Raw genomic sequence first — 12768 nt, 5'->3', positions numbered from 1 at the left:
TACATTTTTTTTCCGCGAAAGGATCGTGATGTCGAGTACTGAGTCTTGGCCTTGGATGTTTATCAAGTCAAGACCGGTAGATACAACAGAACAAATTAGGTCGGTTTCCATCATCTGGAAATGAGCCCACTTGCTTCGTCGACTGTAAGTAGCTCTAGGTCTAGTCTTCCAGAAATATATAGCATCATTTTACATAATTATAAAGGTCAGTGGCCCCTCCATTACCATCGATCTGAGGGAGAATACGCGGATATTGCAGATCAAAGGCTGCGTTTGCTTCATCCGAGCAATGGTTTCTAGGAATTTTCAGGAAGATATTAAATTTCATCGGGACTTTCTTTCCCTTGATGGGTACTTTTTAATAATGAGCAATGTGTTTTCCTTCCACCATTCTGAAAAATATAGCTGTAGATGCATTTAATTAATTTTTTTATTTTTTATTTTTGAGAAAAAAATGTGTTTCCATCTAAAATCCGTTCTCTCATATTTCAACACATGAGTCAAAAATATTTATTCTACTTTCTTTCTTAGAGATATTTCCCTTGAAAACATGGAACTCTCTGGAAAAAAGGAACGGAGTCAGGAGTAGAAAGAGCTGTCAGTGTCATATGATGGAAACTGAAAGGGTTGATATTTGTAGTTTCCAGGTCTATTTATCTTGACCAAGTCATGAACCATGATAATATCAAAATGTCCTTTTGCCGAAGTTCTCACTCCTTCTGTTCCCAAATTAGACTTAGCCGTCGAAAGAATGAAGATCACACGTAGGCACATTTTATCCCTTAATCTCTCGGCACTGTTTTCGCCATGCATCTTATTCAAAACTGGGTACAGCTAGCATTCAGTATCCCCATCCGTTGAATTGGTAAAGTTGTTTTGTTTATTAAAACCAATATGAAATTGAATCAACTGGTTCAATTTTTCGTGTGGTCGATAATGATTTAAGGGAAATCTAATAAAGAGGTGGTTGGATGTTGAACATAATCAGGATTATCATTTATTTCGATGTTGTGTATTGCAAGTCCATGTGTATAGGTCCCAATTGCATTGTTTCTTCTTTATTAACTAGTCTTACCTTTCAAAATTGGGTTCCACCAAAAAATGAAGGAGCTTTAAGAAGAAAATAAGCCATCAATGCGTAGGGCCGTCGGATCCTTGCTATATATCACCAACGCACTTCATCACCATTTATGAAGTAACTGTTTTTATACAGTTGGTTTTGAAAATTATTTATTGGGTTAAATATATTTTAACCCTTTGAACTTGGTGTATTTTACCCTTTACCCCGTCGTCTTCCAAACATGCATGGGATTTGTTAAAGAACAATACTTTGCTATCGATTACAAATTTTTCATAAAATTATAAAAGAAATTATTTTTTTAACATTTTGATTTAAATATTGATTCGAATTTAGTATAATTAATTTTGAATTGATAATTTTGAAATAAAATTTCTTAAATGGTTTTGAAATATAACAAACATTTTTTTTATTTTAAATAAATATGTATATGACTATTTATGATTTTTACATGTACCTGTAATGTATGAAGGTTTCGAATTTGGACAATGAATGTTTTTTTTTTACATTTCACTCCCATTGACAAAAAGAAGAAAGTTGAAAACATTATCAAAAGTGGAGGTTCAACTAATAGAAGAAATCCCGTCTCGAGCTAAAGTAACTTTTTCTTAATTGACTACAAAGTTTTTTTAATCAAGTTTGGGGATAAAGTATTATTTTTTAACAAATTTAAGAGACAAAATATTAAATTTTGAATGTAATGAGGTAAAGTGTAAAACACGCCAAAAGTTTTAAAACTTAAAGTATATTTAACTTTTATTGATTTTGTTTTGTTAATGGAATACTCATAAGTTCTCGATAAACCTTTCAACATAGCAAAATTCTCAAAAATTATAAGACGGAGATTGAGTGACTTAGCCAAACCCATCAACAAATAGCAAGAATTATTTGTATGTGAAAGTAATAATAATGTAGGTGGAGAATGGGGAAAGAAACAAGGTCGTGTTTAATGTAATTATAGTTTATATTAATTAAAATCCCTTAAAAAATCTTAACATAAAATATAGGTTATAGAAAAAAAAGAAGTTATTTTTAGGATTTTTGAAATGAATAATTTTGTTTATAAAAGTAACAAGATCATAAATGTTCATAAAAGATTTTTTTAAAAAAAATAAATTAATTAAATTAGGTGATCAGTGAGAATGTAGCTAAGTTGGGTTGAATATGTGAAGAAGAAATAACTTACAACAAAATTTTCGAGGCAATTACTCCTTTAGGAGCCTTCGTCTAACATGATATTTATTATGGGTAAAGATGATAGTCTCCAATGATGAACTTCTTCAATGAAAAAGAAAACAACTAAACTTTGCAATTTTTTTTCTAGATTTTATAAATACATCACTGGGCACATGGGATGGATGCAGCAGAGAGAAACCTCCATGGAAAAATTCATTGAAAGTGTAGATGAATTCATTGAATTAATACTTGATCCTGAGGACCTTGAGGAAAAATTCAAAGGATGAAGATTAAACTATCATTCTATTAAATTCCTTACCAAACCTTTTGACCTACTTAAAGATATCCTAAAGTACAACAAGGATAAACCATCTTTCGAAGTAATGATTAAGGCTAGTCATTCCACGGAGAGACCTCAAAGCAAAAGACAAAGATAGAAATATCAGAGAATGGTTATACATTCAAGTTTGATCAAAGAAAGGGAATGGAAATGGCAAGAATAACCACAACAGATCTAGATTTAAGTAAAAAAGAAAGAAAAGTTATCATAAAGACGAACACTTTAGGCACGGTTGTCCTAGCTAACAAAAAATTTAAGGAGAAAAAAGAAGAGTCAACAAATGCAACCAATGTATCAAAATATTATGATAATGTTGAAGCTCTTTTCGTGTCTACCAAAGATACATCAAAGGAATCGAGTGTTTGACTCTGGATATGCCTTCCATGTGCTAAAAAAAAAGGAATTGTTTTCAAGCTATCAAGAAACAGATGAAGGTGAGGTTTTAATGGCGTTAACATGGCCTTGTAGGGTTGTTAGTTTAGGATTGGTATAAGTTAGGTTACATGCTGGTAATGAAATTAAAGATTCTATCCAATGCAAGAGATGTTCCTGATCCTAATAGAAACTTGATTTCATTAGGATGCTCAATTATTCTAGATTTACTATTAACCTTGAGAATGAAAGCATAAGATTCTCAAGAGCCTATTGATGGTGATGATGGGTGCAAAACAAAATTGTCTCTATATACTGCAGGGAGAAACTATCTCATATTGTTGTGGTAGCCTCCAATGCTAAAATTAATGAAATGAAGTTGTGGCACACGTGGTTAGGCTATGTGAGTGAAAAAGGTTCACAAGTTTTGAACAAACATGGAGTATCTAGCAAAAGGACAAAATTACCGATTTGGGATTTTGTGAACATTAATGTGTCATGGGGAACCAAACTAGAGTGTGATTCAACCTTGCTAAGCACATAACCAAGAAAAAGCTTGATTAATAATATGGATCCAAATGACACTAAAATATTTTCCTTAAATGATGAATGGTGTTTTCTATCTTTCATTGATGATAATAGCAGAAAAGTTTGAAGCTTACTGTCGGGTTGTAGGTTGACATTTGTTACCACAACGTGTCACCTACTCATCTAGTGCTCTTCGACTACAATTAATCTGAAAACACCATAAAAAATCTGAACAAGTCACTATGTTGATTATTCCACACTTAAAAGCGTTTGTTTAATAGCTTGAGTTCACATAAATCATAGTAAATTACACCAAAGGGAAAAGAAATGTAGTTTCCTTATCTACCCTCCTGGAGTGAAAGGATATAAGTTGCGGTGTCTAAAGCTTAAGAAGACAATTATCAATACGGATGTTACTTTTCATGAAGAAAAATTACTAGGCATACTTGAAAGTTCCACGAACCAAAGCAATCCCTATGATCAAAGGCAACTTACAAAATTTAAAGAGGAGATAATCAAAAATTGAAAATGTGACTAAAAATGCTCAAGATTCAAAGGAAATTAATAAAGTGGATTAAGAACAATAGGCACATAGACTTGTGAGAGTATTAATTGATTAGAAACAAATTCTAGGAAAATTGGACCTCTAACCATAACGGCTCACTCCCAACTTTATATATTATCCATTTTGGGCTTAAAGGACCTACACAACTTGAAAACTCATCTATAGGTTTAAGAAAAGCTCATAGCCTCATACATATATAATATCAAGACATTTTTTTCTCATTTGATGTGAGATATTGCAATCATCCCTCATTTAGATATGACATCCTTATCGTGTCTCATGAGATTATGAAATCAAACAACATATATTTCTTATGAGGTCAAACAAAAAAAGACTCACATTAAGGTTAATGATTGATTTTTTTATCATTTGTAACAACTCATTTCCAACCATATAGATATATTTATTTTAGACTTAAAGAGTACTTATGATTTTAAAATACATTTATAAGGTTAGAAAGAGCTCATACAAATATAGTATCACAAACTTTTTCCCCTATTTGATGTAAGATATTACATATATACATGTTAATGTCATAGCATATACATATCAAATAGCTAAGAAAATTGAAGATCAATATTCTAAGTTGTTTGTTTAATTTGGCCACAAAAATGGTTAATGCAATTGAATCATGATAAAGAAATGCTACGTAGGAATTACTCAAAAGCCAAAAGGGATAGAAATATTGAGATGTTTGAGGGTATATATTCCAAAGTGGGAATTTGTAGTGTAAAATCAACTAGCTATAAAGCAAGGTTGGTTATTAAGGGATTTACACAAAAGGAAATAATTGACTATCAAAAAATTTTCTCATCAATTGTTAAACACACCTCACTTAGATTGCTTTTGACCATAATAGTACAATATAACTTAGTATTAGAACATATGGATGTTAATATTGTCTTCTTGCATGACAATCTTAAGGAGGAATTTCAAGTGGAAGAATTGGGTATTTTCTTGATAAAGGATTTGAGAATCATGTGGTAGGTGAGGAAATCATTGTATGGTCTAAAGTAAACATCAAGATAATGACATAAAAGAATTGATAGTTTCATGATTAACATAGGTTTATTAAAGCAACTATGATAATTGCTTTTATCTTTTCAAATTGGTTGAAAAGGACTATGCATATCTATTGTTAGAACTTAGATGTTGATCATATGCTCCTTATCAATGATGACACCGAATGGAGAAACTCAAGTTACTTTTGCAGTCAAAGTTTGACATGGACTTTAGTCTAGCCAACAAAATCTTAGGAATGTAGATAAAAAGGGACAACTCAAGGGTTTGAGTCATATGAGCATAAGTTGAGAGATGGATTATTAGATAAATACCACTCCTTAAACCCCATGATGGATGTTATGGGATAGCTAAGCCCCACCTACTCGTTATAAGTTGTAAGATGAGTATAAAATCAATCATATATGGAGCATTGACTTAATCTTATTCAAAATCAATTGATTTTAAGATGAAATGATTAATTCCTACAATAAAGGTAATCTAACCTCTTTATAAAATTATAACTTTTTTCTCAAGTAAAAATCTATTTGAAAGGTTGAAATGTAAGGATAACAATAAGGTAATTTTTTCAAGTTCTCGTCATGCCTACTCAACTCGGGGCCATTTATATATATAATTAAATCTAAATTATTTTTTTTCATATTCCCTTTTTAGCACATGTAAAATAAAAAAAAATGTTGTTAAAATATAAAAGTTTTAAATTTTCATAAGATATTTATTTATAAATAGATTTACTTTTAATATATTTATAATTTTTAAAAAATAAAACAAGACGAAATGGGATGAGGAAAGGAAATTCTCATATCCAACTTGTCCAACCCCTTTTAAATTTTTTATTAAGAAGGGAATAAGAATAAGTTTATACAAAGACAACTCATTTCAACTTATCTCATTGTTATTTCTATTCAAATGTCCTTATTTCCTTCACCACATCTATCCACCTCAAAAACCTACCCTAAACATAAATACAAAACAAATATAAATTTATAAATAAAGTTATTAATAACTTTAATTAAAAAATACTTACACATATATCATTATTTTTTTTTATATCCTTCAACATATCCAAACTAAATATATTATAATTTTAATATTAATATGTTTTCAAATTTTATGCATTATAACAAAATATATTACACATATATTTTTTTTAAAAAAAAAAAACTTAAATATCTATATTATTTTTTATTTTATCATTTCTTGAAATTTAATAAGCAAACAAAGACACTTCAATCCTTTTACATAAGTTTTATCTGAAAATAAAAGAAAGAAAATGGATAGGATAATGGGGAGATTAAATGGTCCATTTAAATCATATTTAACCAAAATTTATCTTTGTAAGCTTTTTTTTTTTTTCAAAAAAAAATTATTGTATTACAATTTTTATTAAAAGCTTTTAAGTTTTAAGGTCCATATGAACCGAACAACCTTAAACAAAATTAAATACCTTACAACAAAAAAGACTTTATTTTCTTTGCTAAGGTATACCGTATGTTAAGAAAATGAATCCAATATTCACAATGTTTACAATTTACAATCAAGCTTACTAGAGACTTTCGTTTTTCGGATTTGATTTTTATCCCACGTGACTTGGACTTGCTATTAGATTGGATTTTTGCTAGATTTGGTTTATGTAAGGTGGAAGTTTTAATCTTTTTAATTGAGCACATATCATGATTTTGAATCCAAAAATTCACTAGGATTATGTGGGTATGTAATTTAATAATTTACCCAAAAAGAGTAGGGACAAAAAAAAAAAAAAAATCAAGCTATGGAAAATAAAGACTCTTTTGCAATAGTTCTTTAAACCATTTTTTAAACAAAACCATATTTGACAAGTTTTTCACTAATTTTTTTTTTTTTTTTAAAAGGGTTTTGTAAAATTTTATTCTAAAATACAATAATTTTTTAAAACAAATTTGAGATATTTTTAAGTATTTTTTTTAAAGTATTGTGATAAACAATTAGAAACATGAATATAAATTGAAAACATTTGTATTTACTATTTTTCACATTTAAGTATAATCCTAATTTTCAAGTCCAAGAATTAGGTTTTTTAATTATAAATTTTTTTCGTCAAAATGTAATATCTGAGAATTATAATACAAATCCGATCACATTTGAGACACTCGGTGTATGTAAAAAAATCACTTATAGAATCTACAAAAAAAACTTTACAAATATAAAAAGTGTGGATTAATTTATATAAAGTAAATTCACTAATTTTGAAACAATAATTACAATGATTTACTTATACTAGATGTTACTTTCTTCTCATGATATACATAAGTTAATATCTATATTTGTCTTTTTGCCTTTGAGGTAGAATGTTATGCTTAATGAATTTCTCAATAACTTGAGGAAATGCAACAAACCACAATGATTTTATGTGGAATATGAGTTAGTTTTTTATAGTGTAAGGCATATTTATGTAGAGAAAATCGTAGTCGATCAGGTTCAATTCTACAAATTTAAAAAACGCGGATTTTCAGGAGAAAAAAAAGAGTAAAAAATAAAGGAAAAATTGTTCCTAAGGCTATGTTTGGTTCCCGGAAAATTTGAGGGAAAATGCGAGGGAAAGAAAATACAAAGGAAAAGTAGAAGGAAATAAAAAGTGAAGGAAAATAAAAAAATAGATTAAAAGTTGATAAATTATTTTTTTTGTTACTTCAAACTCATTTTATTTATTTTAACTCATCAATATAAAGATTAAATAATTTAAAAATACATAAGTTTTTAATTAATTTTAATTATATTTGATTTTCTTTGATATTTTTCATAGGACAACTAAACATGAGAAAATCATTTTCCTTAGCATTTTTTTTCTTTCCTTTGTACTTTCCGGAAACCAAACATAGCCTAAGTGTTTGAGCGCACCCCAAGGGCCCTTGGGCGTTCTTGATGGGAATTCAATTTTCTCACTTGCCTTTTTATAAAACCCATTCACACCTTTTGTGGCTATTATCCATGTCAAGCATACTCCAATATGTTCACCCAAACGGTTCTATATTTGAACGGATGATTTCAAGTGTTCAATTCCCCAATATAAACTCAAGGGAGTACCTAAAATTAATATAGTAATATTTGGAACAAGATTATTAACTTAAATTACTTAATAGTTTCTATATAAAATTTTATTCATAAAAATAATTAAGAATTGTCTTTTAAGAACTGTTTTTAAAAATATTGCACACAGGCAGGTGGTCTTTTAACCCTTCCAAACAAATGCACCAAACGGGCTTTGGAGATTCAGTCACCTTTCATGGGAAGCCCAGAAGTTAATGGTGGGTGTTGATGGGAAGAAGATGAACTTTACCTATTTCAGCCCAATAACTTCGACCTAGGCCCAAGATATTTTGTGTTTGGGGATCTGGGTCAAGTGGTAGCAATCATTATTGTCTTGGGCCCATCCATATTTGAAAAGAGTGGAGGCTGAAGGCCCAGAGGATTGACTACCTTGCAAAATTGCGACGGTCTAGGCGAGTGAGACATGGCAGGAGCGAGTGCAGAGGAGGAGCCTCTTTTAGTTCCCTCCTCTCGGGAGGAAGATAATCGACTGCAGGCGCAAAGTTTAATACTAGAGACATGGTTGGAGTCCAAGAAGATGTGGAAAATTGCGGCGCCTTCCATCTTCAGCCGCCTAGCCATGTTCTCCATGACTCTCCTAACTCAAGCATTCGCCGGCCACCTGGGTGACCTGGATCTCGCCGCTATCTCCATAGCCACCACTGTCATCATCTCCATCAGCTTTGGTTTCTTGGTAACATACTTCTTCTTTTTTTCCCCCTATTTTCCTTTCCTGCATTTGCTCCATCGGCAAGCAAATGCAGCATTGTCCCCCTTTTTTTTTATCTTCAATTATAGATCTGTCATTATCAAGATTTGGGATGGTTGGTTTAGCTAGGTATGGCGAGTGCGTTAGAGACGCTATGCGGCCAAGCTTATGGGGCGAAACAGTACCATATGTTGGGTATATACATGCAGAGATCCTGGATTGTTCTGTTTCTTTGTTCGATTTTGTTACTACCCATGTTCGTGTACGCTGCTCCCATATTGAAGCTCATCGGACAGTCCACGGCGGTGGCGGAGCAGACTGGATTGGTGGCGATATGGTTGATACCACTTCACTTTAGCTTTGTCTTTCAGTTCACATTGCAGAGGTTCTTGCAGTGCCAGCTCAAGACTGCGGTGATTGCTTGGGTTTCTGGGTTGGCACTTTTGGTCCACGTGTTTGTTACCTGGCTCTTTGTTTATAAGCTCAAGGTTGGTCTTGTTGGGACTGCAATTACTCTTGATTTCTCGTGGTGGTTGTCGGTTTTGGGGCTCTTTGGTTACAGTGTTTTCGGTTGGTGTCCTCTTTCATGGACTGGCTTCTCCTCTCAAGCTTTTGTTGGGCTCTGGGAGTTTTTCAGGCTCTCTGTGGCTTCTGGGGTCATGCTGGGGTATGTGCTTTTAGCTCTCTCTCCTGATTAACTTATGTTTTCCTGTATTTAAGTCAAATTTTGGGCATTAATTTGGTTGCAATTTTTGTAGGTTGGAGAACTTTTATTATAGAGTATTGATCATAGTAGCTGGGTATATGAACAACAGCGAGGCTGCAGTTGCTGCCCTTTCCATTTGGTTGGCTCTTAGTCTTTCATCTCTTATTTCATTAACTAATTTCAGAGTTTGTTCTCTCTTTGACTCAATTTTGTATTTAGCAATGCCAGAACCAGGAATGATGTTGAGATAAATCAGAGGAAGAGAGCTTTGGTATTTTGTTTATGGCTATACTAAACATTCTTGAAATGTGGCTCCATTTATTACTTTTTGATGCAAATTTCCTGGGAAGATAGGGCATTCAGAAGTGATTACTTTGTTGCATTTTTGTTAGTTAACAATTAATTAGAAATGCATTTAAGGTTAATCAACTAATATTTGAATAAAAACCAAAAGGGTGTTTTTGATAGTGCTATTGGCAATGTATCACATGACGAAAAAAATGATTGTAGGAAGAACTTATCAAGTGCTAGTCTAAAAATCAAGCCATTTTCCAGATTTTTAGAACTATGTCAAACCTGAAAATACGCTTTCAAGCATTAAAAAGTACTTCTAATCCTCCCAAACTCATTCCTGAAGGGGCTCATATTCTGACCAGCAAGCTTTAGTCTTCTCTTGTTATTAACATTTCCAGTTATATGCATTGACATTGTTGTAATTTACAATTAAGATGACAGGTTGCATTATTCTGCATCACAGAAACATTTGTTTTGCTAATTTTACTTTCCACTGGAACAAGCAATGCCTCCATTTTTATTTTCATTTATTTCATTTTTGTGGAGCATTTGGTTTTCTAATTTTTTATTTTTTTTATTTGACAGCATAGCTATCTGTGGGTGGGAATCCATGATTCCACTTGGTTTTTTTGCTGCAACTGGGTACGTTAACCTTTGTAAGTCTCTCTCCATCTGTCTCTTTTCAAAGCTAGTTTTGAGATCAGAAAAGAACTTGAACTTGGGAATCATGCACAAAGAAGAAATGTGCATATGCTGCAACTTGGGATTGTTCAGGTGAAAAGCCTAATTGAACTTAACCCCAGGTTGGAGTCAAAGCTGGCAATAACAAAGTTTCATAAGGGGACTGGAGCAGGTTACCATGAAATGAAATACCATCTGAAGAGATTTGATTTGGAACTATTAAAAAGGCTCATCAAAAGGATGACTTATTTACATTAGAATTTGATATAGTTGAGTGGGTCAGACCATATGATGCTGTCCAGACCAGTCCTAATCTAATCCTAGATTGGGTTGAGGTTTATCAACCCAACTTACCTTTTTATAAGGTCACTTGGAGCAGGTGCACAAACGGTTTTAGGGCAGTGCAATATTGAAATCATGCTATTTACAACTTTTTAGTTGGGATAATAAGGATGGCCTCATAATTTTCTGACTTCTTGAATCTCATGAACTATTGAATCCTTAGATATTGAGTTGTCACACTGGTACTGGTTCTGCCACCTCAAACTTTGAACCAATTTTAAGTAGGATCTGAATTGAAAAACTTACTAAAATGATTCAAAACTTTAATAACTTCATTTTTGCATTTGTCCTGATTATTATTGGTGTTTAATTTGAAACAAAATTCTGAATTGCTAGAACTCTGTGTAGGGTAGTGGCCATTTACTGATGTCTCAATTTTCTTCTATGGGGTATCCTCTTAGTCCACAGCATATTCAAGATTGTGAATTTTGATTACCATGCTTCCATTCTTGCGTGCTAGCATTATGCCATCAAAGGTAATGGTTAAAGAGGACTGGAGAAAAAATGATCTCTTATTTTAACTGTGTGGTATTTGCTGAACACAGGGTACGAGTTGCAAATGAGATTGGAGCAGGCAATGCAAAAGGTGCCAGGTTTGCCTCATTCGTGTCTGTGTTGACCTCTCTAGTGGTGGGACTTTTCTTTTGGTCAATGATCTTAGCCTTCCATGATAAGCTCGCAATGATCTTTACGTCAAGCTCTTCTGTTATTGCAATAGTAAATGAACTAGCAGAATTATTGGCATTCACCATTCTCCTCAACTGCATTCAACCAGTTCTCTCAGGTGAAATAAGAAGCATCCTATTCTTGCAATCTCATATGCAAGTCTCCTGATATCCTTTTGTGTCCAAATCTCTCTCCAGGAGTTGCAGTTGGGTATGGATGGCAAGCAATTGTGGCATTTATAAACATAGGTAGCTACTATATGGTTGGAGTACCTCTTGGGATTCTCTTGGGATGGCTGTTTCATTTTGGTATCAAGGTACAAATGATTACATTGTTGCAATAGTATGAATATGTCAGCAATTCATACTCAAAACTTTGTTCTACCCATTTGATGATTTTTCAAATATTCCTTATCATGGGACATAGCATGCTTGAGTTAATTTTGACAACCTGAAATTAATGAACTTTATATAGAACTTCTATTGAAACAACTGTTGATTTGGCGTTTCTTTCAAAGTTTAGTATAAAATTGCATTGTGATACATACAAATCCATGAATAAACAGGGTATCTGGACTGGAATGCTAAGTGGAACTCTTGTTCAAACTTTGTTATTGGCAATCATGACAGTCAGATGTGATTGGGAAAAACAGGTAGAAGTAGAAATAGGAACTCTTGTGCAAACCTTACTTTACTTCCCTTCTTCCTCCATGAACTGACTATTTTGTGGTCCAAATTCATTCATCCACAGGCACAGAAAGCTCGCGTTCGCATGGCTGACTCACCAGCAACTTCCGACCTGTGATCCTGACACAGAAAATACCCTATTTGGATGCTCATCTCATATGATGGTTCTTATTTTACCTCTGAGATGCTTGGCGTACGTACAAGGGATTCTTTTTCCTTTTTATGTCCTTTCTATATCTTTATTAATTTTAACAAGAAAATGCACATTCTTGTTACTGCTGCAATTTGTGATTTTTTACGCTCCAAGTGTAACGGCTTGTTCCAACCATGTAAATATTCTTTATTCTAAGTTAAGTTATTTTTACGGGTTTTAAAATACATCTACATGATTAAAAGATCATATCTTATGTAAGAAATCACATGAAAATGTTGCTCATATCTTATGCAGAAATCACACATAAAATTGAAGGATTGAAATGAAATATTGACATCAAAGTCTCTCTCGATGAAAATCCACTATTTCATGAATAAACAGAACA

General features: G+C 32.4%; 1 protein-coding gene across 3 annotated transcripts; it reads left to right on the top strand.

The window, feature by feature from the left end:
* The first annotated feature begins 8549 nt into the window (after positions 1 to 8549).
* LOC117905940 (protein DETOXIFICATION 27-like) lies at positions 8550 to 12607 on the top strand. Of its 3 annotated transcripts, none has more exons than XM_034818826.1 (8): positions 8550 to 8839; positions 8980 to 9521; positions 9613 to 9699; positions 10440 to 10496; positions 11423 to 11661; positions 11741 to 11859; positions 12109 to 12195; positions 12294 to 12607. In XM_034818826.1, exons 1-8 carry the CDS (start codon positions 8570 to 8572, stop codon positions 12345 to 12347), a joined length of 1455 nt encoding a protein of 484 aa, XP_034674717.1. In that variant the 5' UTR covers positions 8550 to 8569; the 3' UTR covers positions 12348 to 12607. The 3 variants fall into 3 exon arrangements, with proteins under 3 accessions (XP_034674717.1, XP_034674719.1, XP_034674718.1); XM_034818828.1 differs by having other exon boundaries at positions 8750 to 8839; positions 8984 to 9521; XM_034818827.1 differs by having other exon boundaries at positions 8774 to 8839; positions 8960 to 9521.
* Positions 12608 to 12768: the final 161 nt, after the last annotated feature.

The sequence above is a fragment of the Vitis riparia genome, chromosome 18 (genome assembly GCF_004353265.1).
Source record: "Vitis riparia cultivar Riparia Gloire de Montpellier isolate 1030 chromosome 18, EGFV_Vit.rip_1.0, whole genome shotgun sequence".
NCBI classification, from domain to species: Eukaryota; Viridiplantae; Streptophyta; class Magnoliopsida; order Vitales; family Vitaceae; genus Vitis; species Vitis riparia.
This window is presented reverse-complemented; position numbering and strand designations above follow the sequence as displayed.